Source organism: Podarcis muralis, chromosome 5 (assembly GCF_964188315.1).
Source record: "Podarcis muralis chromosome 5, rPodMur119.hap1.1, whole genome shotgun sequence".
Classification (NCBI taxonomy): domain Eukaryota; kingdom Metazoa; phylum Chordata; class Lepidosauria; order Squamata; family Lacertidae; genus Podarcis; species Podarcis muralis.
This window is the reverse complement of record NC_135659.1, coordinates 58,493,746-58,521,315: the sequence shown is the minus strand read 5'-3', so window position 1 is coordinate 58,521,315 and position 27,570 is coordinate 58,493,746. Positions and strand designations below refer to the sequence as shown.

Here is a 27,570-nt window from a genome sequence, read left to right as displayed (position 1 = left end):
AAAGCCTATAAATTCAATAATTCCAATATAGCAGTGCTAGGTTTGTGCTGCTGTGTTTGTATTGTTTCTGTTTTGAATCTTTTTATATGTTTTCTTATTGTTGTAATATTTTCAATACATTGTGTACTGTCCTGGGCTCCTTTAAGAAGAAGGTAAAGGTAAAGGGACCCCTGATCATTAGGTCCAGTCGTGACCGACTCTGGGGTTGCGGCACTCATCTCACTTTACTGGCCAAGGGAGCCGGCGTACAGCTTCCGGGTCATGTGACCAGCATGACTAAGTCGCTTCTGGCAAACCAGAGCAGTGCACGGAAACGCCATTTACCTTCCCGCCGGAGCGGTGCCTATTTATCTGATTGTACTTTTAAGAAGAAAGATGGCACATAAATATAATAAATAATAAACAACATTATTTTACTTTACTTTACTTTATTTTACTCATACCCTGCCCACCCCACCTTTCCCCCAGGCATCTCAAAACAGCACACATGGTTCCTGCCTATTTTATCTACACAACAACCTGTGAGGTAGGTCAGACTCAGAGCCAGTGACTGGCCAAAGGTCACCTAGTGAGCCTCATGGGTGGAGTGGGGATTTGATACTACTACACTACACTGGCTCTCTTGTGTAAAGGAGAGAAAGTTGGCAGATGAAACTTTTTACATCGTAGAGCTGAAACTGACAGGATTTGCATAGTAGCCACTTGGCACTACATAAAGGCCAATTCACTAGCACTACAAGTGTTTGCAATCAAAAGCTCCTCAAAAAACCAGACTAGGGAGCCAGAGGTATAGTTCCTTCAGAAAACACAAAGCAGGGTGGGCGGGTCCCTTTTTAGTATCATCTCTCCGGCCTATGGAGGATCAAAAGCAAAGTATCAGGTGTCCATAACTTTAGGGCTGGTTTTCGTATACTGTCTGCCTCCACAGGAATACTTTCGGAATGATTCCTGTGGAAGGATGTGTGTGGCAAATGAATTTATGAAGGCTGGTAACAGGTGCTCAAAAGGAGAATGGAAATGTTTGTGGGTTGTGCTACAGTTTTCCTACATTTGATGTAACTGATCCAAATCCTCAGCATTTAGGAAAGAAGAGAGCCTGGATTGTAACTCTTGACTAGTTTGGCATTTGGTATGAAACAAGCCTAATAAGCCAGAGGCTTGTACTGCAACACTAGTCGGAGTGGCCAAGGCAATGCAAATTGGCTTATCCCCATTCTGGCATAGCTGACACTGGCTAAAAGCTGAGGAGGGGCAATGGTTTCCCTGCTGTCAAAATTCCTGGCCTTAACCCTTGCCTAGTTCTGCAAAGCTGCCTTTTGTATGCAGCTCAGTGTGGCACACACTAGTTCTTTGTTAGCCAGAAGCTCCAGTTACTAAGGCTAGGATGCTCAGCAACTCATCAAGGGCAGATCTGTGTTTTGTATTCTGTGCCGTCCTCAAGGAGTGCCAATGGTACCAACTTCCTGCTATCTTCTTTTCTGACTTGATTGGGCAGCATGGGGGACAAATAAAAACTAAGCTTTTATTATTATTACTTTTAAAGACTTTAATTACAACAGAAGAGGGTTCTGGTGTAGATAGATTTTAAAAAAAAATGAGCCACTTTTTTAGCCAGCTTAAAATAAAGTGTACCCAATTTTTGCCTGGCAAACATTGGAGGTCATGGTGTCATAAAGCCCTGATTGTAATCACAGCCTTTCTTGCTAGGAGGAGGGTTGAGGCCCAGCCTCAGTTTCCTCCAAACCAGGTGTGCTGTCTAAGCCACAGCAAGAAGAGTTTGCAAAAGTTTCTATAGCTCTGGGACATGAGGTTCTCAGGAAGGAAGGAAAGATGAGAGTGATTTGAGTAGTGGGTTGGCATTTGGGGCAGCTGTGCTTTAGCCTCTGCTTTTGCCACAAGTCTTTCTGTGATCATCATTCAATAAGCCATACCTTTCTATTTGGGATGGGAGGTGTTGGGGGGAGAGGAGATGTTAGCCTGTATTACGGAATGGCAAGAAAGGGGTTATGAAGTCAATACATATTGGGTGAATATTTGGTGACCATTTGTCAAGCAGTAACTTATAGCAGTGGACATGTAGGGAGTGGGTAATTGCTAGCCGTGATTGTGAGTAGAAGTTTCCTTCCTGCTCAGTAAGAAATATGAGAAAGTGGAAGAGGGTAGAATTCTGCTCCTGCTGCATGGTTGCATACTGACCACTTTATAGATAGGAGGATTTTCACCCAGAAAAGTATTTGGGCCTCCATTCAACATTTGAATTTCAAACATCTGAGTCAGACTCCAAGGACAGCATCCCAAGTATATCATACCTCCTCCTCTTTTTCTTCCTTCTCGGTAGTTTTTGCTGAAAAGGACTGGAGCCTGAATCATTAATTGAGCCCATTACAGTGCAATGCTATCTTAGTGGGGTAGCATCAGGCACCTGAAAAGCATACAAAAAGAGCAGCAGCTCTGGAAGAAGGAAGGTTGGTCAATAGGACAGTTCCTCCTCCACCATCCATGGTATTCTCTATGCCTTTCTGATGTTGCCTTTGGCAAATTGTTAGCATCCTTTTGTGAGGTGGCTTGTGCCTATAGTAAAACAGACAGCAATCATTTTGTCCCCTTTGCTACTGGTATTTTAAATATGGTAAATATTCTATGAGGCATGTGGATCACATGAGGCAGTTTGGAGCCAAAGGGTTCAGAACAAGCAAGGCATGTTTCTCTCACCTTGAAGTCCCTGGGGCAAATTCACCTCTGGTTCCCAGCCCAGCTATTGGTTGGGTATCTTCACATTTACTGATATCTACTTGGCTGCTCTATTTCATTTGCCACAAGCTGAATGTTTTGTGCACCACTGCTCAGGTGTTATGTCCGAACAGGAAATATCCACCTCTGTTGGGGACACAGGGCTGTGCATGCCAAATGTCCTCATCTACCTCAGCACTGCTTTCTGTATTCCAGACCTTCTTGTGTTGAGCATAGGAAGGTCTGAAGGTGGCTTCTGCCAGGACTCCTGATTCTGCAGTGGCTTCTAGTGTGTTCAGTGTGGGTAAAAGCCTCCTTCTGTCGTTTTCTGCTCAGCACAAGAGGGTCTGAGACTGAATGGGCAAGGACAGGTGTATTAGATTCTGTTGTCTGGTCCTCTGTGACCCCAACACAGATTACAATGAGATTCAGGCAACCTATTCACAAACTTAGTTAGATCTAGGAAATGAGTAGAGCTTTACCCATGATTAGTGTGGTTATCCCAGTCAATGCCAATTCTGTTGTTGTTGATGGAATTGGACTTTGAAGTGGCTATCAGTGGGGAAGTTCAGGCCATTCAGATGATGTGTATTTCCCAGACTTGCACAGGACCCAGGACAGTACATCCTTACTACCTCCCTATATGATGCCAGTGGCCAGATATTGGCACAGAAATTGAGGCGGAGATTAGTGCTGCATAGGTTCTTCCAGCTCCAGTAGTCATAGAATGGTGCATCCATCCATGCAGTTGCAGGGAGAAAATATATATAGCTATAAATATGTCTATGTCTATATCTATAGATGATATAGATAAAGATATACAGTCGTACCTTGGATCCCGAATGCCTTGGTACTTTGACATTTTGGCTCCCAAACACTGCAAGCCCGGAAGTGAGTGTTCTGGTTTGCAAACGTTCTTTGGAAGCAGAACGTCCAACAGGGCTTCCACGGCTTCCGATTGGCTGCAAGAGCTTCCTGCAACCAATCAGAAGCCGCACTTTGGTTTCCGAATGTTTTGGAAGTCGAACAGACTTTCGGAATGGATTCCGTTTGACTTCTAAGGTACAACTGTAGATCACTTGTGGGAGGAAATTAGCAAAAATAAACAAAATTAACAAAATAATTGGCTGGATCCCTAGATCCAAAGTTCAGGGCTAAACACACTATCTAGCAAGAGAGATCCCCCCAGCAGAATTTAAAAGTCACAAAAGCAACCAGCAGGGAAAGCGTGGGAATATAGGCTGTAAAACCCTTTTAATATCCTGGCAAGTCCACTACCAGCAGTTTAGTTTTTTGATATATATGAGGGGGGAAAGAGGGAGCAGTTGCTAGTAAAATGTCGTAATTGCTTAAAGCTTCATATTCGAATGCAAATCACTAAATAAATAGTCAATTAAATGTCACAGTTAGTTAAGTCACATACTTCTGTTATGCCTGTATAAGTATTCTAAGGAAGCCAGTGAGCGATTTAAGGATTATTATGCTGCTTCATCAAAGTACCTTCTGTGGTGTCGTATTGATTTTTGCGTGCTCATGAATAATGGTATGTTAAACAGGATAGTTGACTGGCATCCCATCAGGCATTTCTAATTGTTTTGAAACTTTCCAAGGCATTGCGCTGAGGCACTGAATTCTGCATGATACTAAAGAGGCTCTCACCAACTGGAAAAGCTAGAGTCTACTGAAGAATATCGGAGTTTGCAAACTTCACATCCTCTTTTGAATGCAAACCTTTGATTTCATTTCATAAAATTTATGTACCACTTATTTGTAACAAACAAACTACAAAGTAGTTTACAAAAGAATACACGGATAAAAGTAGCAATCAAAACTGCTATTTAAAACATTCAAAAAGCAATTTAAATCAATGATAGTCTAAAAACAGTATTTATTTGTTTTGAACTTGCATCGTCAGTCTGCTCCACTTCCTGAGATGTAAGTAGTAGTACAATATCAATTTCAACAACACACTAGTTACTGTATTTTTCGCTCTATAAGACTCACCCAACCATAAGATGCAACTAGTTTTTAGAGGAGGAAAACAAGAAAAAAAATATTCTAAATCAAATGTGGAAGAGCCGTTGCACGGCTATCCCTGAAGCCAGAACAGCAAGAGGGATTGCTGCGCAGCTCTCCCTCTTGCTGTTCTGGCTTCAGTGATAGCTGCGCAGCCTGCATTCGCTTCATAAGATGCACACACATTTCCCCTTACTTTTTAGGAGGGGAAAAGTGCATCTTATAGAGCGAAAAAATACATTTAGCATTTGGCTTAGTTTTCATTCTAGAGGAAACCATGGTTTGTATCTTACCATGATGAGCTGCAGTACTTACTAGTGCATGCCGACCAATTTGCTCCACTGTTCCTGGAGCTGGAAGAAACAAACCATGAAGCTTGGCATTACACGCAAATCAGTGCTTGTGGTTTGCTGCTTCCCCAACAAACCATGAGTGAGAAGCTAAGGTTTGCTGTTGCCTTACTGCTCGTATTTTGCTTGGAACAAAGAAATCACTAGCATTGGTTCACATGCAAGTAACAATAAGCCCAAACCTCATGGTTTGTTTCTTCTAGTTCCAGGCCCAGGCAGGGTCGTTCAAAGCAGGAGCAATTGAGCACTATGCACTAACATGCTGCTTGTTCACAGTAAGCCATGGTTTATTGCTTACCATGGATTACCGTAACGTGAAAGCTGGGCCTATTCTGAACTCAAAAACACATGATATGTGCACATATGCACAGTAAAGCAAATTATGTTATACACAAACGTGGGGAAATGCTACAAGTATTAGTGGATCATCATATTCTGCACTTGAAGCAAATTACTCTTAATCCCCCTTCACCTGTTTATTACATGGAGGGGTCTCCTCAGGATAGTACAAGAGGCTATGGAGTCACACTGCTGGCCCACCCATTGTCACACAATTAACTGGTCCCTCAGGTGTCCATACTTGGGACATCTGCATAGGGGAGGCCTACATGTGTGTGTGTGCATAACCCAAAATATTTTATAAACTAAATATAAAATAATTTATTTAAAAGAGTCTTGAATGCTACTCAGCTACTCAGTGGGCTCTGAGTGGAAAATGCTGACATTTTCTCTCTCTCAAACGTTTTGTGCATTTGGACACTCAGTGATGAGAAAGGAGAGCATGTATTAAGGTACAGTGGTACCTTACAGACGCTTCAGGTTACAGACTCCACTAACCCCAGAAATAGTACCTCAGGTTAAGAACTTTGCTTCAGGATGAGAACAGAAATCGCACGGCGGCAGCGGGAGGCCCCATTAGCTAAAGTGGTGTCTCAGGTTAAGAACAGTTTCAGGTTAAGAACGGGCCTCCGGAACGAATTAAGTTCTTAACCTGAGGTACCACTGTACAGCAGAAACAAATACACTGCTGTAAGAACAGCCATGGACATGACATTTTGGAAGTTGGTCTATAATGCTAGTGGGTCCCCCGAGACTGCGGGCGCAGGGCCACAGGCCTCATAGCCCTGGCCTTGTACTTATAACTTGGTACTCTGGCATTTCACTAACTGTTTCTGTGGTGATTCACATCAGGATGTGAAGGTTTGTCATTCTGTTAGCGAATGCCCACTCCTTCTTCCCTTGTGTGTGGGTGTATGTTTAGGTGTCACTTTAACCCATTCCTTTCTTTTTGTGAAGCTTAATTTTTCAAGGCACACTTTAGGTTCTTTCATGGCACACTGTTGTGGCCTGGTAAATTGTGTGAGTAATCACAAGGCCCAGATGTGGTTTGGAGAGCAAACTCTGAGGGCTCATCCTCACTTCTGTTTGTCTCTTGGTTTTCAGGCATGGGTCTGGTAGGTTTTTCTTTTGTTCCACTGTTTTCTCCGGGAAAACCCACTGCAGACCCTCCAATTTCCCTATTTTCCAGGGACGTCCCTGAATTAAAGAAGCCATCCTGGTTTCTGATTTGATCCTGGAATGTCCTGGTTTTGCTTAAGATGTCCCTACTTTCAAAGGAGAAATGTTGGAGGGTATGGTAGGATGTCCCTATTTTCATTGGAGAAATGTTGCACAAATACATACAATTTTATTGAAGTAACTCTTTGACAATACAGTGGAACCTCGTGTCACGTACCGTCCTCCTTATGAATGCTTCTGGTAACGAGCTCCACTATCCCGGAAGTAGATGCTCCTGGTTGCAAACTTTGCCCCGGGATGCAAGCAGAAGTCATGCGCTGGAGCGCGGCAGCAGCAGGAGGCACCATTAGCGAAAGTGCACCTCATGTTAAGAACGGTTTCGGCTTAAGAACGTACCTCCAGAACAAATTAAGTTTGTAACCGGAGGTACCACTGTAACTGTCCTTCCCTCTACATCCATCTAAGTTTCTGTATGATCTGCAGGTAACTCTAGGTGGACTGTGTAAATTTGTTTTGATGGTATGAAATTGCCCCCCCCCCCCCGATCTAAAGACGGCAGAGGGAGAAAAAATCATTTAATTATTTAATTTCTTAAATGAAAGATTGCCCTTCTGTGCCCATCTAAATTCAAGGGTAGGATAATTCTGACTGCACATTTCCTCCAGTGGTATTTCTGAGAATCTTGTGCCCTGCTTCTATAAGTGGAATACATTACAAAATGTCCCTTCGGCTAGTGGCTAACCCTGTGAACTGTTGTGCACTGTGATCCCCAATTCTTGTGCAGTACAGAAAGTAAATCCTCCTCAATTCATTAAGAGCATAAGACTGCAGACTTAGGCTAAAAGTCTAAACATGCCTACTAGCATTGAAGTCTGAGCGAGACTTTCTTCCAAGCAGACATGCATAAGGTGTTTCTGTTCCATGTGGCTTCACTGCTGGTTTACATTCTCCTTCCTTCAGACGTCCTGCTCTCTTTCCCCGCCCATCCTGTGAATGAGTCAGAGTGAAAGCAGAAGCTGATGAACGTTACATAGGGTGAAGCCAAGCAGAGCCAGCAGGGCTATTTTAAAACCCTATTGGTTTCCAATTCTCCCTGTCTTTTATGCAGGGCTTAGGCTTGCCTTGCCCTATTGCTCTAGATGAAGTTCTCATTCTGAGGTGATGAGTGCTGGAATTTCCTTGGGGGAAAACCTGCATAGAATTCTCTGCTTTGTGACCTTGGTGAGTCTTCTTTTATGATAAAAAGAGTGGGGAAGAGACCCATAGTAGTGGAAGCAGAGAAATTGCTGAGAACCAGTGAAAGGTTGAAGAAGCCAAGAATATCTTCTAAATTGCTAATTCATCCAAATTTGGAGGAGGTAACGGGGCTTCAGCTGATCTCTGGATTTAGGGATTTGAGGGAGGCAATGTTCATGGGACTTGCCTTTCTACTTGTACCTGGTTATTACATGTGTAATTTCTGATATGTTTTCAGGTGGTCCATGAGAATATAACAATAATTTAATTCCAGAAGAATAAACATACAAGTCGTATGCACAAAAGGGCTTGTGGTGGCTTGAAAGATTGTGCCATAAACTTCCATGGGCCAGCTAGAGTCCACTTTATCATCCAGTACATGAAATGTTATACTGAGTTGGCACACACACACACACACACACACACACACACACACACACACTGAGAGAGAGGTCGAGGTCAAAAGACTGAGATGTCAAAAGACAGGCTCTCACATCTCCATGCAAAACTGAAATGTACACAAGATATCCCGCCCTTATCTTGTATACACTGTTGTTTTGCATAGAAATCTCAGACTGTACCTCTGCATTCCATGGCCTTTTGGCTGCTCTGTTTGCATTTTCTTTCCCCTCTAAACTTTGTGTGCGCATGCATTTCTCCTCCTCCCAGGTGAGAATAATACTTCTTGTGCCTAATGAATTGAGCTGTAGTACATGAAACCTTATGTGCTACCTCAAAAATAAAGCAAATTAAGGTATTTCCCTAAGCCAGTGGTGGCCAAACTTGGCCTTCCAGCTGTTTTTGGACTACAACTCCAATCATCTGGCCCTAGCTAACAGGGCCAGTGGCCAGGGGTGATGGGAATTGTAGTCCCAAAACAGCTGGAGGGCCAAGTATGGCCACCAATGCCCTAAGCAAAGTGATGGACACAGTTAAAGCTTCCTTCCATCTGCACTCAAGCCCAGCTGGATGCGTAGGGCTGGGAAACACTTTAAAACCTGGACAGCTGCAATGTAGTTAGTGTAGACTATATTGATGTATATGGAGCAGTGGTCTGACTTAGTATGCATCCTGGGTAAAGGGAAAAGTTTACCTAGGCAACAGATTGATTCATACTCCATGTCTTTGAGGTGTTTGCTGGTCAAGGGATTATTATTGAGGGCAGATTTAAGAATTGGATCTGCATAGTGGTATATTACTAGTACATGTCATAGCTGCATATAGAGGTTTGTAACTATGTCTGTCTACTATTTTGTAATCCTTTCTCCATACAGTCGTTGTTTTGTTTGGAATGCACAGTATAGCTACACCAGAGTAAAGAATGGGTTCAAATTCTGGAAGCCTTTCAGGCTGTGTCCTACAGCACCTTTGGGCAACTGCTAGGGGCCCAGTACTCCAGCAGAACCCACTGACACTTGGTGCAGACCACTCTTTAACACAGGGGTAGGCAACCTAAGGCCCAGGGGTCCGTTGTGGCCCAGTCGCCTTCCCAATCCAGCCTGCGGACAGTACGGGAATCAGCATGTTTTTACATGAGTAGAATGTGTGCTTCTATTTAAAATGCATCTCTGGGTTATTTGTGGGGCATAGGAATTTGTTCATTTTTTTCTTTCAAAATATAGTCCGGCCCACCACGTGGTCTGAGGGACGGTGGACTGGCCCACGGCTGAAAAGGTTTGCTGACACCTGTTTAACACAACAGTAAAAAACAACCCTGGTACTCTGAGCAGTGCTAGGCTGGGCATTTCTCCAGGACGCTGTGAGAAATTAAAATGGTGGGCAGACTAAGCTGCCCAGCAGTGCTCAAATTATCATTCCTGCTGCCATTGCCAGGTAAGCCTGCTCCCCCCATCTCTCTCTTACAAACAAGTCAGAAAAGCAGGATCACAAAGTATGCAATTTTAGATTAATTGGCAAACTAAATGTTAATAAGTCCATCAAAGTCCATCAGTCCTTCTTATTGCACACATGATGATTTTTGGTCATGATGCTACTGGAGCCTTCACATGTGATCCCGCTTTCAATAATATTTATTGAAAAAGTAGGCACAAGGAGGAGGGGGACAAGGAGAAGGGGACGACAGAGGACGAGATGCTTCATATCCCATAGCTTTCTGCTGACATCCCATGTTCTGGGCCTTTCTTGTCCCATTTTCATTGTGCTACAGCCCATCCAGATAGGAATACAGTAATGTGGTGGCATGGAAGAATCTTTGCAGAAGGATCTAAAGCAGAATAAATCCACCACTAATGCACTATTACAGCATCAATAGATCTGTATTGATGCACCTGCAATAGAGCACTAGCCCTGTATAGAAATTGCATGCAGTATACGTAAAATGTAATGCACACATGTCCTTTTTTGCAAGTTGCTTTGAAAGTGCTTTATAAGGAAAAGCAGGTTAGAACTTCTTGAAACAAATAAAAATACACTCCTTAAAACACACACACACACACACACACACACACACACACACACACACACTAGAAGGCTGTACATTGTTAAGAATTTCGAAACTGAAAGAAACACTTAGGGCTCTAACATTTAATGAACCATTAAACTTATCAGTTTTAATAATCTTTTGATGCATTTAAAAAGCTTCCCCCAATTCAACGGGCAACGATTTTAAAAAAGGAATATTTACTTTTTATATGAGCACTTAAAATGACCATAGGCAATAGCAACTGAGAACAGGAATTCATTCTTCATTCACTTCCTACACAAAAGGGAATTTCACTTATAAGATAGTGCCGGTTCTGATGCATCATATTCAAAACAAAAGAATGCCCCGTGTCACCTGCTTGAAGAAATCTTAGTCAACCAGTCATATGACTTTTGGTTGATTTGCATTTGGATGAAAGCAATTATTTTGAAGCAAGAAGCATGCGTATCTTTTATTTTCTGGGTAGGCCTTGAGTGTTAGAAAGGGGTTTTTCTCCTGGACCTTAGAGACAGCGATGAAGGGGATAGAGGGGATTCTACCAGCCGGCCTCTCTCAAGATCAGTCTCTTCCTCTTCTTCTGCCACTTCCTGCACCTCCTCCCCCATCTCCAACTACTAAAACTCTCTCCCTTCCTCCAGCCCTGGCTGCTGCCTCATGGGTGGCACAGAACCCCATAAATCACTGCCCCCCTTTGCCTGTATCATCACTGCCCTGCCTTTGCCACACACTCCTTGAAGACCTGCAAGTACCTGGCACCTCCCCCTGTAGCAATAATCTCTCAGGCCACTTCACCAGGAGAGTGCCTGAAGTACAGCAATCTATACCATAATCTCAGCATCCTATCACAACACACCAACCTCACATAACTCTGACAGGGAGTGTGGAACAGGGTTGCATTTCTCTGACCGCAGGTCCTGTGTGCTTAGAATCCGCTGATGGAGTTCTAAGGAGAAACAACACTTTGTTTTGCGTTTATTAATTTATTGAAAGCAATTCATTTTAGCCATTGTATACTGCTTCATCATAGCTGTCTCTATTCAGTGTACAGGAGATTAAAAATGTATAGGATTAAAAGTGTATAGGATTAAAAATGAGTTAAACCTGTAAATGAAAGAGTTGGAAGGGACCCCAAGGGTAATCTAGTCCACCCATGCAGTAATGTCAGGAAGTTTTTAATTCCATTAAAAAGTTTGCAGGGTTTTAAAATTTTATTTTAAGTCTTCAGTAAGTGCCTTTCTTACGGGACGCAGGTGGCACTGTGAGTTAAACCACAGAGCCTAGGACTTGCTGATCAGAAAGTCGGGGGTTCGAATCCCCATGACGGAGTGAGCTCCCGTTGCTCGGTCCCTGTTCCTGCCAACCTAGCAGTTCAAAAGCACGTCAAAGTGCAAGTAGATAAATAGGTACCGCTCCTGCAGGAAGGTAAACGGCATTTCCGTGCGCTGCTCTGGTTCACCAGAAGCGGCTTAGTCATGCTGGCCACATGACCCAGAAGATGTACACCGGCTCCCTCGGCCAATAAAGGGAGATGAGCGCCGCAACCCCAGAGTCAGTCACGACTGGACCTAATGGTCAGGGGTCCCTTTACCTTTAAGTGCCTCTCTTACTTCAACTGGAAAGGAGTTGCACAACATGGTGCCCACAATACTGAACACACAGCTGCTTGTGGCTATGAGCCAAGCCATGGAGGACCACAAACAGTGACTCTCCCAATGGCCTTGGTGGTCAAGCAGGGGTATGAGGGATCAGGGATTATGCACCAGAATGTGCATAATGTGTCATCTACATGTTTTATGCATAAAAGTGGCACCATAGAAAATTGTATGCATTGTGCATTGACTTGAAGCTGGCGATGAAAGCATATTTACCTTGAGATCTTACACACGCAAATGGTTGTTACCTTCCCCAAGCCTAGAACATAGGATAGGTTCAACCTAAGTGAATCAGTGCATTCTGTATTAATTTTAAGGCTGAGATGTGTTGAGATGTTCTCTTTCAGATGGTGTTTGGCTCATTTGTCTGTCCCAATTACAGTCATACCTCGGGTTACAGCTTCTTCAGGTTGCGTTTTTTTGGGTTGCGGACTGCCGAAACCCGGAAGTACCAGAACGGGTTACTTCCGGCTTTTGGCATGCGCAGAATCACAACCCGTGCGTGCGCAGACGCGGGTTGCGAACATGCACCCCACACGGATCACTTTCGCAACCTGAGCGCCCACTGTGTTTCGAGAGATACTGGGTGCTATACTGAAGAGAATGAAAAAGCTAGAGAGGTCATAAGGAGGATCCTGGGAGAGTTTCCCAAGTATGAATTTGGGAGACTTATCACACAAGTTGGAACATATATTCCTACGGTGTAAGGAATGTTCTTGTTTCAGTTTGTTTGAGGTTAAGCTGATTTCTGAGCCAGAGTGCCTGTAGTCTATGAATAAGCTAACCATCGTGGGCCAGTTGTTATGTACTGCCTGTGTTATGACAGCAAGAAGGAATATGATCACTTTATCTATGCCCAGATAGGGCCTGTAAGCTCTTCACACTCCCTGACTGAAGAAGGCAGCTAGTAAAAGAGCTGAGGCGCTTTGAGGACAAAAGCTTAACCAGCAGGGTGTAAACTCCTGCTTACATATTTAGGAATCTGAAAAGGCAGCTGGATTCTTCCTCTGAAGTGCTGAGGAGGCCATGCAAAATTGCTCTGAAAGCATATTCGCTATAAGAGCTTACATATGGTTGCTAGCTTCCCTAAGCCTAAGTAAGGCATAGGGTGGGTTAAACCTAAATGAATTTATTTATTTTTTTAACCATCAAAAGCGCCCTGCATGCCTGATACACCAGCTGCTTATTCCAGGAAATAATCTCAGATACAATTTTTTCCAGTGTAGCATTGGTCAGACCACACCTGGATTATAGTGTCCAGTTCTAGGTGCCACCATTTAAGAAGGATATTCAAATGTCACCCCAGTCATCAATTTGCTGTGGACCTTGGCCAAGCCACTGATTCCCTGCCTCTGCTTCCTACCTGTACTATGAAATTCATCGCACTGGGCTTTGTTCGATAGAATTGATTTGCCCCTGAAATGGTCCTGGTTTGACAGTCAAAATTACTACCTATATTGGAGACCACTGGAATATGAGAGACAAGTTTGCTGGATGGGAGATTGATGGAATTTTTGGCAGGTGGGGGGCAGTGGACAACAGAGAGGCCACCACCCCTCTAGGTAATTGGTTCCATTGTTGAAATTCCCTTACTGCTCAACTGAACTCTATCCTCAATAAACTTAAGCCCCTTAGATCTAGTCCTCACTCCTGGGTAGTAGCAAACAAGTATGTGCCCTCTCCTAAGTGCTTGTATTATTATTCTTATTAGCTGATCAAAATGTGCTTAATCCCTTACTTCTCTAGCAAAATATTCCAGCAAATTGGTTGCATCTGATCAGTACAGTTTTATCTATGGTGTTTTTCTTTATTTGCAGCTTGAGCATCTTTTCGTGATCCTGGCATAGGCTGGGCGCTATTATCCCTAACATGGGAAGAAGTGGCAGGACTGCAGTTCTCTAAGTAGTGATACTCTGAACCATATTTCATCCTCATGCCAGAGCAAACAAGGCCCTTATCTCTCTTGAATTCCATCCGTCTCTCATGTTTGGAGTCCAGGGACTCGGGGAACCACCTCTGCCTTCATTCAGCAAAGTTTAATATACACTTCTTGTCACCTGACCGGAGATGATAAGAAATCTGAATGAGGGCAGTGGGTTTCCATTTTCCGGGCCATTACAGGGCAAAGATTAATGTAGAAGGAAAGGGGATCATTAACTCACTTTGATGTTAAACTTATTATTTTTTAAGTGAGTGAATGAGGAGGCCAACACTGGGAACACCATTTTGTTAGCAGTTTTTGTGGTTGTGTTTTTTGAAAGGAGAGCAAGAATTCATGAAAGATAGCTATAGCTCATTCAGACATTTTAAATGAGGGCTGTGTTACGTTGTCTCTGCTTTAATGAGAATTTTTTGGTGGGGAAGCTGCTGTTTTTCTTGTTGTTGATTTTAATTATGATATGGTGTTTTGTTTTTAGCATTGTTTTGCTTGTAAGCTATTTATTGATAGATGGCTATATAAATTTAAGAAGAAGAAGAAGAAATTAAAGTAAACCATTTAACTTGCCATCAAAGAACCAAGTCCAGTCTTTGAAAAGCACTGGTGATCTGGAAAGTTTGTTCCTGACTTCAGGAGTGCCTGTGATTTCTTGTTTAGGTTGTTAACACACATCTTGAAAGAGCAATTGTGTGGCTGTTATTGAAGCGGCACTGCAAACCTGTATTCTTTTTGCTAGGCGAAGGTCCCATTGAAATCAGCTGGACTTAACTCTGGGCTCGACACACTTCGCTTGTCCCATGCCTGGAAAGCACAGGTCCAATAGTTTTCTGTTTGCCCCACAGCTTGCTCTGATTCAGCAGTAAAGAGTGGATTTCCCCAGGAGGAAGGGGTTAGGGCAAGTGGAAGTGTGGACAAGCCTCCTGAATAGACATGCAGTGGGTGCCTACTGAGAAGATCCATAAAAATGCAACTGTAACAAAAGGAACTATTGTGAAAATAAGAAATATTTGTGGGGTGTGTGTTTTTTTTTTGGGGGGGGCACCAAGAATCATATAAATTGAGGGGAGGAGAGAGACCAGTACAGCCAAAGAAACATGACCACCTGCTCCTCTTTGCAAGTTCACTTCACCTAATGGAACAAAAACATTATAGTCACTGTTTGCAATTATGTCTGATATAGAGCCTAAATGTGTCTTTCTGTCCATATGTGCTTGTCCTACCCTTGTGAAATTAGACCAAGAGTCACATGAATGTCAGCCAAGGGCTGTATTCCCCACCCCCCACCCCGAACATCTAAAATCCATAAAATTTGAATACGTAATAGAATACAAGCATTCATTCAAATGTGCATGTAAAAAGCAAAACAAAACCCCAAAACAAACAGTAATGTGCTTCATGTTGTTATACTTAAAATATGTTATTGTTCTGCTCTCGTTTTGTAGTTTTTGATTGTAGTTCATGTGCAACTAGGATCTAGAAAAACATATTGGAATGATCTGAGCTTCTGCAAGAAACTCTTAATTGACATAGCAGTTCAGCTCACACTTATATTGCCTAGCTTTTAATTGCCATTATACTTGATATTTGAGGAAGTTCAGTGAAAAAAGAATTACGTATTTGGCTCTGGTCAGCTTCGCATTGATGACCAAAGATGTTAGAAAAGATACATAAAGCAACCGTGGGATCATAGAGTGTCCACACTAAGCTCAAGTCCATTAACACAGTCAAGCCAAGAATTTTGCTGCTGCTGTACCTATTAGAATCACTTATGCTAAGCAACTTTCAGTCTTGGTAAAATTCAGATGCATTTTTTGCTGTCCATGGCCATATTTCTGCTATAAGGGCAAAGGCCACATTTTATAGCCTTCTTTTGATGCTGAATGCTTGTGCCTAAATCCTTCCACTTTCCTTCTCAGGATTTTAAGTGTCCCGTGGGAAACGCTGATAGATCCAAAATACCCGCCATGGCGTCGCGAATTGGCTTGCGGATGCAGCTCATGCGAGAGCAAGTCCAGCAAGAGGAGCAGCGGGAGCGCATGCAGCAGCAGGCAATGATGCATTACATGCAGCAACAGCAGCAGATGCCAATGGCTCCAACCCCTGCCATCAACACACCAGTTCATTTCCAGTCACCACCGTCTGTGCCGGGAGAAGTCTTAAAGGTACAGCTCAAGTAAATAAAAGCCTTGGCAATGCCTAGCGGGGAAGCCACTATTTATGCTATGGAAATTGCATAGATGGATGTCTTGTGTTTGCAAATCAACAAGTAATGGACAGGGATAGCTCGGCCATAGTGATCCACGTGCAGATAACGGGGCTCTTGTAGTGTGCTCTATGTTGGGCAGCTTGTAGAAAATGCGGTTGTTAGGCTGCTAATGGGAGCAGCCTATTGCAGTCCTGCAAAACCTCTGCTGAAAGATTGACACTGGCTGCCCATTTGCTACTGGGCCAGTTTTAAGATCCTTTTGTTGGCGTATAAAGCCCTGAACAACTCGAGAAGACCTGAATCTATGCAGACCAGCCTGTCTGCTTAAATCTTAGGATGAGCTCCTCCTGGTTGAGCCACAGCCTGTGGAAATACATCTCCCAATGGAGGGTTGTAGAAAGTGAGTCCCAGAAGAATCAGTATTATGGGACCTGTGCTGTTGAACTTGTTCACTGATGATCTAGAGAGTTAGGGCTCAGCAGTGAGGTAAAGTTTGCTGACGATGCCAAATTGTTCAGTGTGGTTAAAAAGAGAGAAAGAGATTGTGAGGGGTTCCAAAAAGGATAGACAGAGGTAGAGGAAAATGTGAACAATTGCAATTACACACAGTTTTGAGTATGGTTACGATTCAAAATGAGGGCGGAGGGGTTCAGGCAAGCCATAGTCATGTGGAGTCAATACTATATAAGAAAATAAAGCATTTTTGTTCCCGAAGAGCTGCTCAGTTGAAATCTCCTGCTACTTTTTATATGACAGCCCTCTGCTTCTGCCTCTTTCCTCTCCTTTTTCCTGGACGCTTTCAGGTTCAGTCCTTCCTGGAGAACCCTACCACATACCACCTGCAACGGTCACGAGACAAGAAGGTCCAAGAATTCCTGTCTGAAACCTATGGGAACAAGTTTGCTCCACTGCTCAGCGCTCCGTCTCCTAAGCCTCCTCCTTCTGTCTCGCCTGGCGTGAGGCCAAGCCATGTCATGCCCTCCTCTGCCGGCAACAGCACCCCCAACAGCCCAATGGCAATGCTCAACATTGGCTCCAACCCAGAAAGGGAGGTGAGTGAGTGTCTTCTATTCCTGGGGAACGGCGGATCTTTTGGGAGGGTTGGGAGATAATTCTGAATCCAGTTGCACTTTTCCTGGGACTGTACAGTAGGAAGTATTATAGGAAGTAGGAGCATTTGTTGTGGGGGGAGAATTCAAGCCTGCAACCACCTCCCCTTTCTGCAAACTGAATTGAGAAGGTTCCACTATATAGTTGCACCACATGATTCTCCTAGTTTTGCAGCTTCAAGTTTTAGAAAAGGGACAAAACGGAAGTCAGGTTTTTCTATCACTGTAGGAACTGTAATAAAGGAATATGTTGACTGTGGGGGAACTTTCATCTCCATTCTTTTTTGGTAGGAGATGCTGTAGTAACACATGAAAGAAGCAAACCTTTATAAGACTCAATTAAATCTGCAGTTGTGTTTCTCATGTCTGTGTACATGGATTTTTAGTGAAAAAGTCAGTATTGACAGGATAGAGGAAATGGTTCTTATATCTCAAAGGCTACTTTTCTTTCCAGATAGATGACGTCATTGAAGACATAATGCAGCTGACAACTACTGTGGGGTGCATTAATCCAGAAATTCATATGCCAAATACTGTGAGTATCTCTGGTTTTTTGCTTCTTGTTGTCAGAAAGGGAGGGAATGATGGAGGAAGGAAAGCTACAAGATCATCATCTCCTGGATGAATGGTGGTCAAACTATGAAAACTATCCTAATGGGGGAAAATAAGCTGCACTATGTCCATGCTGTGGGCCTATTGGGATGCTAGTTTGGACAGCAACATACCCTGCTACAACATTAGCGGCTGTGGAGTCTCAAATGTTTTTTAAACCCTGGCAGTCAATATAGTTTTCTTGGATGCACATCACTGGGATGAAACTGGCTGTCTCTAAATCAGAAGGCGCCAGAACAATGCCCTCTAGAAGTTGTTGGACTCCCAGGTCCCAGCCAGCGTGGCCAATTTATTTATTTATTTAACCTGTATACCACTTTATATTTCAAGAAATCCCAAAGTGGTCATGGAGCTGTGGTCTGACAACATCTGGAGGGCACCCCCCACTTTGTAACCAGGAGCTCAGTCAGTAGAGCATGAAACTCTTGATCTCAAGGTCATGGGTTTGAGCCCCACGTTGGGCAAATTATTCCTCCACTGCAGGGGGTTGGACTAGATGACCCTCATGGTTTTTCCCAAATCTACAGTACTGTGATTTTACTATGATACTTTGCATCTGGCTGGAATCCTATTTCTCTGCTCCTTCCATTCTGTTGTATGTTATTCCTATGCAATTTTTTAAAAAGTGTTTTGTTCCTTTCCTTTGTTTTCCAGCTGCCATTGTCCAGCAGCCACATGAATGTGTATAGCAGCGATCTTCAGATGACACCATCTGTGGTGGGCATGACCAGCAGCTCCTGCCCGGCAGATCTGACGCAGAAGAGAGAGCTCACGGGTAACTTGGCAGGGCTTATGATCCGTGGATCCATGCCTGAATTGATTTGTTGGGGCCATATCCAGCCCCAGCTTTGACTCAGGGTGTAGGTCACTGGGAAGTCTTTTTTCATGTGCGCATGTGAGCATATATGCGCATGCACATGTGCAACAGCACTCTTGTTTCTCTTGACCCACTGCTTTGCTTGACAGCTTGGTCTTTTGTCTCTAGATGCAGAGAACCGTGCATTGGCTAAGGAACGCCAGAAGAAGGACAATCACAATCTGAGTGAGTGGTGCTTGGTTAAAACCATGTGGCCTGAACGTCTTCCCAAATTGTCTTCAGTGATCCCTGCTCTGTTCCTCCTTATTCCTTCTAGAGAAGATATGATAAATCTCTCTCTTTCATGGGCAGTGTGGCAACCCAGTGTGTACTGGCTTCTTTCAGAAGCAATACTGTCTTGCAGGAGTCTTTAAATTTCACTTCTTTGTTAATGCAAGTATCTGACTGTCTTGGTGCAGAGAAGGACTCCAGAACGTGGAGGTGTTAGGAACACTCTGTACCTGTTGCATATGCACAGAGCTGGGTCTGTCTTCATGTGGACTTTTTGTGTTTTAGTCTTCCACCGTCAGCCATTCAACTTGGAACAAAAGGGTGTTCATGTATCCAGCAAGCCTTTTTTATCACCTGAGTGGTTCATAGAAGGCATGGGGTTTGGAGGTGGGCAGCTATTTCCAACACTGCTAAAGCATGGATTCATGTAATTGTGCTGCCTTGATCTGGAGGAAATCAGCAACTGCAACTTTGCATTTCTTCTTACATTTCATTTCAAAAGCAGACACCTGTTTTAATATAATTAGCTATAAGAATGGAAGATAATCAGTTCGGTGCTGCTGCTCTTGGGATAAAGAAAGAAAGCCATGTAGTCAATCTGGGGAATAACCATTTTAGTCATGGTGTTACCTGGATTTTTTTGGAGGAGAAATTGCTGGACATATGTAGTATAATAATAATAATAATAATAATAATAATTTATTATTTATACCCCGCCCATCTGGCTGGGTTTCCCCAGCCACTCTGGGCGGCTTCCAACTGAATATTAAAAACAGTACAGCATCAAACATTAAAAACTTCCCTAAAGAGGGCTGCCTTCAGATGACTTCTAAAAGTAAAATAGTTGTTTATTGCTTTGACATCTGCTGGGAGGGCGTTCCACAGGGCAGGAGCCACTACCGAGAAGGCCCTCTGCCTGGTTCCCTGTAACCTTACTTCTCGCAATGAGGGAACCGCCAGAAGGCCCTCGGCGCTGGATCTCAGTGTCCAATACAATAATATTTGTATTGGTTTATTTAAAAATATGCAAGCAGAGTATAAATGAAAACATTTAGCATATTAACTCCAAACATACAGAGGATCCATTAGCTAAAACAGCCAGCCAGAAAAAGGCATTCTGAACTGCAAGTTATTTCTATCCTATTGGCTAACTCTGTCTCTAATTATGTCCTTCTTTCAGCTACACCAAAACTGCTTTTTTTGTTATGCACACTGCATATACTTGCAAATGTGTATGCACACAGTCACAGTGTGTGTGTTTTTGGATGCAAATATATGCAGCTTTAGGATTGTATCCAAGGCTGCACAGGCAGTGTTACACTTGCACAATGAGACTTCCTTCTCCTCTCCCCCACATACCTCCCAAAACTACTCCAGAGGGTCCCCCAAACCTGTTGAAAAGATTCTGAGGGTGTGGGGGTGCTACAAGGGAGAGGAGTTCTGCTGCATAAGTTGAACTCCCTTGAGTGAGTAGAACGGCAACATTAGATACAGTTCTTAATTGATTCATAATTTCTTTCATCAGATGATATTTATTCATTTATTTTGGCACCTTTGTGTTCATTTTTTATTGTATACTTTAATAAATATTCCATTTTCCCACTATTTTTCTTTTTCTCTTAGTTGAAAGAAGACGAAGGTTCAACATCAATGATCGCATTAAGGAACTAGGAATGCTGATCCCCAAAGCTGGAGACCTGTAAGTTGTGCTCAAATGTTCAATTATCCTAATGCCTCCTGAAGAGCCACGAAGGACCTTATGCTCTGAAACAGGCAACGGGAATAAAGCCTTCTGGGAAATCATTGAAAACACTACTTTCACTTCTGCCTCCCAAATATTCACAACACACCTTTTGTCTCAGCTAAAATTCCAAACTTCTTTAAGCCTTAAAGAAAAGATTTGTTAAAGGCAGATAAAACTTAGTATAATGGCACAAATGTTTGAGCTTTCCCCCCTTCATTTGTGTTTCAACACTAATTATGCTCTGAGCATAATTGCCTCCAGAACTTTCCTGAATCTGAAGTCATCCTTTTATTCTCTTAACATTCTGCTCCTATGTCTTTTTCCAGGGATGTGCGCTGGAACAAAGGGACAATCCTGAAAGCCTCTGTTGATTACATCAGGAGGATGCAGAAAGACTTGCAAAGGTCACGAGATCTCGAGAATCATTCTCGGCACCTGGAAATGGCAAACAAGCAGCTCTGGCTCCGCATACAGGTGAGTCCCCATCTTTGTGTCTTGTGCTCACACCTCCTAAATCTCTTACGTGCATATAGCAACTGCCTTCCTTTTACCCATTCATTCCTGCAACCACCATTTTCCTCATCCCTACCCCCGTTCCAGTTGGTAGCCTGGTCTCATAATCTTGTGCTCAGGGAATAGATGAAAGAGCTTCTCAACCTTGGCCGCAAAGCTGATTCTTACTGTGGCCTTCACCCACGTGAAAGCATTACTGCCATTAGTAATGCCTATTGGAACTTTGGGTGGGTGGGTGGAGATCATGTTGCTTGCTCACCTGTTGGACTGTTGTCATGTTTGTGTGCCTTGTCCTAAAGGAGCTGGAGATGCAGGCCCGAGTCCATGGCCTTCCAACTGCTTCACCTTCTGGCTTGAACATGGCTGAACTCGCTCAGCAAGTTGTGAAGCAAGAAACCCCTGGAGAAGAGGACACAACAGAGATCCAGCCGCCACCGCAGCCGCCACTCCATCCTGAGCAGGAGGCTCAGCAGCACCAGCCTCACTTTGCTCCTCCTCAGTCCCCTTACCACCAGCTGGACTTCACTCACGGCCTGAGCTTTGACGACAACTCGAGAGGCTTCCACGACCCTCTGGACCCCAGCCAAAATGTCTCCTTCCCTTCCCTGTCCAAGAAGGAGCTGGACCTGATGCTGATGGAGGATACCATGCTGCCCATGGCGTCTGACCCCTTGTTCTCTGCCGTGTCCCCGGAGGCTTCAAAGGCTAGCAGTCGCAGAAGCAGCTTCAGCATGGAGGACACAGATATGCTGTGATGAGAAGCTTCTAAGGCAGAAAAGACTTGGAGTCAAAATATTGTTTGTTTTCTGAAGATTCGTCCCTCTGCCTTATCCCTGCAGGCTTACTCAAAGGGCATATGAGACTGAACAGAGATTCTGTTTGTGTGCGCGCATGGGGTAGGAAATGCTCCGCACAAAGCTCACCCCAGCTCTTGGAATGTTACCCCCAAGTTTCTCTTCTGCCTTGATTTGCCAAACACCCCACCCCACCCCCAAGCAGCCTTGCCTCCTCTGCCGTGACCACGGGATGATCATGGATTTCTTATGGCCCCTTTATGGCCTTTCAGATCCCTGCAGGTGTATCTCAGGGCCATGTGCCTTTAATGCTACGTGTCCTGCAGATCCAGTTTGAGCATTTATGCAACAATGTGATTTTAGTGTTGACGGCTGGGTGGCAGCTTGTCCTGTTTGAGAAGCAGCTTTAACCAAGGCTTGGTGCTAATCTCTTTTTCTTCTTGAGGACTAGCACATCCCTTAAGCCTCACTGTGCCCCCCGTTCCTTTTTAACCACCGACCGCCTTATGAGAAACTGTTTTTTCTTGAAGGCGGGATATAAGTTCGCTAAATAAATAAAACTCCTGTCGTCATGCTGACTCCCATATTGGGGCTCCTTTCCTTATACAGTGGTACCTCTGGTCACAAACGCTTCTGGTTATGAGGTCCAGAAGTAGCCGCTCCTGGTTGCTAACTTTGCCCCAGGATGCGAGCTGAAATCGCCTGCCGGGGCGCCATTAGTGAAAGCACGCCTCAGGTTGAAAACTGTTTCCGGTTGTGAACGGACCTCCGGAACGGATTCCGTTCGTAACCAGAGGTACCACTGTACAGGGCAGGGATATCCAGTAGACCCTGCAAGATAGTGAGGTGCTACCACTTCTCAGTGTGGTGTGATGGGTAGTGATTTTGTATCAATTCTTTGGAGAGATGGAAGGATAATGTGATTGCTCTTGCAGAGCTTTTGCTAAAGTCAGAAGCCCAAGTGGGATAATGGCAGCCTTAATTAACTTTTTGACGGCTTTCAAAATGCACACTCCATTAGATTTCGATTAGACCTTTAGTCTGAGTTGTCCAAAGCTCGGCCTGTTGATGGCTAATTTTGGCTTGTGTCCATCCTCCATTTTTAATCTTTTTGACTGTCATCCTGGGTAGCCACATGGAGTGCATGTGTGCACCTCAATATATTTCAAACTATTTCCATCATTCACCTAGCAAAATGGGTAAGCTGTCTTTCCATTTAAAACCACTGCTAGCTGCAGCAAAAAAATCTTGCAAAGTATCTCCAGCTGCATGTTTGCTTTCCCACCACCACCCATGTGTATGGTAGTTGAGGACTGAGGCCACAGCCCATCAATCAACTGGCAGCAGCTCAATCTGTGGCCCCTTCGTGCTGGATGCCATACATCAGTAACTTTGCTACAAATGAATACATTTTTTTAGAACCTTTCAAATTCCATCCAGTGTCCCTAAGCCTTCCTTGTCCCTGAAAGGAGCTCAAAGAATCTTCCTTTGCACCAGTTTGATTAAGCTTCTTCAGCTAAGCTAGTGCAAACTCTAGTGTGGTTCTGAGCGCATTTGTTTTAAACTGATTTTAATATTGTATTTTTAAATTGCTGTAACCTGCCCTGGGACCTTATGGCAAAGGGCGAGTAAGAAATCAAATTAATCATAATAATAACAATACATACATACATTCACTTATGCCTCTTTATTTTGGAATGTATGTGTCACTCTCCCGCTACATGTGCAAATGTTTGGTGCGCCTATTTCCAGTAACAACTGCAAATCAAAATTCCATGAAAAGCTGCTATTATTTGTGGCCTGCTACTTTTAAGTGGTTAACACAAGTTGGTAGTTTGCACATGGACTTATATTCGTGGTGGGGAACACCCCAAGCATACACAACTCTCCTGACCTTGCATTTCCTATCCTGGACACCCTCTTATACAATTCAAATTAAGATGGAGACATTGCAGCAAGGAATCTTCTCCCCCCCCCCCATTGTCAAACAATGTATGAATGAGAAATTCTATCAGTTCTGAAGGTGTGTGCCTTGGTTTACTTGACAGCTTTATTTGAGTTTTTGGCAACTGCTATCTCCTAGGACTGATAAGATCACCAGCTGTTTCTTTTTGCAGCCTAAGTTCTCTGCACCTCACTCTTCCACTCAGTCTTGGGCAAGTCTCAGAGTAACTACATTTTATGCCTACCATCAGTGCTTCAATGTCTCAGGGCATTTTGGTCAGGGCTCAATAATCCTTCCAGTCACTTAGGAATTGTGGTGCTTTGCAGGTCCAGCCCATTAGTGCCTGACATTACCTGTCCTTGACCAGCCCCTGGTAGCTGTGGCTGAATTGTCTGCTCTACATTTCTTCAGCCCCACTGGTAACTCAGGAAGTTCAAAAGAAGCATAGACCTCCTTTCTGACTGCTTCGCACCTTGTATGTTGCATCATATGAAAATCCTCTATTGCACTGCGAGCTGCTTCACGTGTACGTTGCACAGAGACTTGGTCTGATGTTTTTGGCAAGAGCAATATGTTTGGTGGTGCTTGAATGTAAGTAATCACAGATGGATCAATGTTCAGTGGCCTTAGGGTAGATTGCTGCCACAGGGCTTGTAAGCATGGGTCTGAGCACTTTTGCCTTCATCCCTTTCCCTCGGAAAACCCACTCTTTAACACTAAATTGGAACAAATAGCAATCTGTGGAAGTCCTGGTTGCTGTTTGTTCTGATTCTGTGCTAAATCATGGGTTTTCCCTGGGGGAAAGTGGCAGGGAAAAAGGAGTCATGGATGAGCTTCTAGTGTCACCAAGCCTGTGAAGTTAGGAGACTTTGGCTCCAACTGAATTTCACTTCCTTGGTTAAGTTGCTCTGTGTGTGATAGAGATATTTTGGAGAAGCAAGTGGAAAAATCTAGTCACATGGGGACAGGGACATGTTGTGTTTGTGAGCCTGGAGAAGGGTCAAGTGATACTGTTCGGATTATTACATTTAGCTTCTTAAGTCTGCTCTAGTCTTTTTGGACTTGCAGTGTGCATGCCTTAACGGTATCTAGAATCTGCTTCTCATTTTGGATGTATGGAGAAAGGAAGCTCTGACTTCTCAGAATGCTTATTGACATATTTAGAGAGCCCATGGTTCAGTGGAAGAGCTTGTGCTCTACATGCAAAAGATCCCAAAAGGGTCAAGTAGGAGGTGATGCAAGAGACCTCTGCTTGAGAACTTGAAGAGCCTCCTGCTAGTCAGAGCAGACAAGACTTGAGCTAGATGGACCCAAGTATCTGACCTGGTTATATGACAACTTCCTCTATTAAACAACTGAGGAAAAACCCGAACGAAAGGGAACTAACTTTAGCATTTCAGGTAACAGCTTCTCCCTCTACCCAATTTTTTTTGGGTAGAGATTTCAATTCCATAACCATGAGCCATCTGCCAAAGAGCCATCAGCAGATTCCTTTCAGACAAAGCAGTGCCTTCAGTCTCCTGTGCTTCTGTAGTTTTGTAGGGTCTTTCTGCACAATCGGTCAAACAAAGTCCTAGCTGTATATTTAGCTATTTATGATGCTCTTGCAAGTCCTCCCCACTCACCTTCTTACAATGTTCCATCTGCACACTCTAGAAATGAGGGACGTATGTAGGAGAGGGAAAGGACACAACATCCAAAGATTATTTTTTTAAAAACTCAGCTAAACAAAATAATGGTGTGTAGCCTTTCTGGGATTTGCTACTTTTTAAAAAAATGGCTAGATGACTACTCAATTGCTGGAGCTGTACAGCAAGGGATTGTACAGCCTTCAAAGAGTGAAAATAATAAACCCAAAAATTCACAAATTGGTATCTGCTTGGAGGGAGAGTAAATCACTAGTCAGTCATCACTTATCCAGTAGAAGCATGTGACATGCTTGCAAGCAAATTCCATGCAGCAGTCACATAATCAGCAGATGCGCTGTTGAGGGAAGGTGGTACTTCTTTCTCCAAGCTACCTGCTGAATTTTATCTGCAGCAAAATTCAGGTGGGGAGTATGTGAATCTGCCTCCAGCAGACTGGAATATTTCAAAAATGAGGAATTTGGTAAAACCACTTAGACAACTCAGATCCAAGTTCACCCAGGGCTTGTTTTAGTGTTTTCAGTGCCACAGCAATGAGCATTTGTATCACTGAGGTATCTGTATTCTGAAAACATTGCAATCCTTTTGTGACAAAGCGCCTTCTGTAAACGCATGCAGTGCCACAGTTACCCATTTAAAACTGATCTGATTGTTTTCCAATTCACTTCTGTTGCTTCTCAGTCAGAAGAACAGAAGATTTAAGGCTATGTGAACATCTGGGCAAGAAAACAGCGAATCAGAACTGAGCAGATTTTCATCAACAGATCATGTAGGACAGTGGTTCCCAATTACCCAAATACTATGGATCCCCTACTTTGAAATTTTTAATATCTCTGTGGTAGTTTTTGTTATGTGGATGGTGCTACAGACCCCTGCATGGGTTATGTGGACTCCCTGGGGTCTGTGGACCACCAATTGGCAACCACTGATGTAGGAGATGCACTTTCCTCTGCCCACAGCAACCACAGCCTTACAAGGTTACATTAGTATCATGGTACACATCTTGGAAGATACTTTGTGACATAATTGCAACCAACACAATTCTGTCTTCTTCCTACAAATGCAATGCTATTTTATTTTCCTCCGTTTAAATGTATTTTTCTTCAAAGGTCTAGCAGTGGAACAAGCACATTTCCCTACCCCCACCCCACTATTTTTTAAAAAAACATCATTCCCCACAGTAAGGCAACTTCTCCTGCTTTGCCCATAAAGGGGGATATGGATGATAATGCCTAGTGGTGCTGGACTAGGGCTTGTGCTGCTTTGGTAATTAATGTAGCAAGTACTGATTTAGTCATCCAGAAGAACATACCTAGAAATGCAGCCATGTGAGACCAAAACCAATCGGACTTGATTTTGCACCATAGTGCATTTTGCAAAGTTGGAATATTTTTTATCATAATATATATATTCGGCAGATTTCCTAAAGAGGAATTTGGTAGAACCAAGGATGGTCTGGATGACAACCTAGGGCAGCCTTCATTAACCTGGTGCTCTCCAGATGTTTTGGATCCCAGTTCCCAGCCAGCCAGCATGGCTGTGCTAGTTGGGGCTGCTGGGAGTTGTAGTCCAAAACACCAGGTTAGGGAAGACTGGCCTAGACTTTCCATTCTTTGCTAACATATGTACGGTGGTTCCATAACTCTTGGTTTATTTCAAGTGTCTGTGGAAGGATAGCGGGCATTAGACGTAGGCCCTTTGAGACACAGTTTGTACACTGTTGGACTAGGAAGTATTGTGAACTCCTGCCAAAGGCCAATGGGTATGCAAGCTGTGTTATCGGCAGTAAAATGTATGGCAACTTGAATGCAAGCATTCAGTGCATGTTGTGAGTTTGAGGGGGAATTTTGAAAATGCAGGTGATATTAGAAACCCTGGAGGCAAAAGGAGAGCATAAGGTTGGGTTGGTGCTTTACAATCAATTGTAAATGTATTAAGCATGTAATAATATGTATTAAGAAAAAGCTTCCATTTGTACAAAGACTATATTGGAAGGATCTGCAGCAGTTATAGTGCAGATACCTGGAAAA

General features: G+C 43.5%; 1 protein-coding gene across 2 annotated transcripts in view; it reads left to right on the top strand.

Annotated features, from left to right (window-relative positions):
• Positions 1 to 23,625, top strand: part of TFEB (transcription factor EB) — a 63,091-nt gene extending 39,466 nt beyond the window's left edge. For both annotated transcript variants that reach the window (XM_028734129.2, XM_028734132.2), the window contains exons 3-10: positions 15,801 to 16,046; positions 16,894 to 17,142; positions 17,654 to 17,734; positions 18,466 to 18,586; positions 18,797 to 18,853; positions 20,522 to 20,597; positions 20,969 to 21,116; positions 21,455 to 23,625. In XM_028734129.2, the coding sequence (XP_028589962.2) occupies positions 15,849 to 16,046; positions 16,894 to 17,142; positions 17,654 to 17,734; positions 18,466 to 18,586; positions 18,797 to 18,853; positions 20,522 to 20,597; positions 20,969 to 21,116; positions 21,455 to 21,910 (1,386 nt within the window). In that variant the 5' untranslated portion in view covers positions 15,801 to 15,848 and the 3' untranslated portion in view covers positions 21,911 to 23,625. The remainder of the gene's footprint in view (positions 1 to 15,800; positions 16,047 to 16,893; positions 17,143 to 17,653; positions 17,735 to 18,465; positions 18,587 to 18,796; positions 18,854 to 20,521; positions 20,598 to 20,968; positions 21,117 to 21,454) is intronic.
• Positions 23,626 to 27,570: the final 3,945 nt, after the last annotated feature.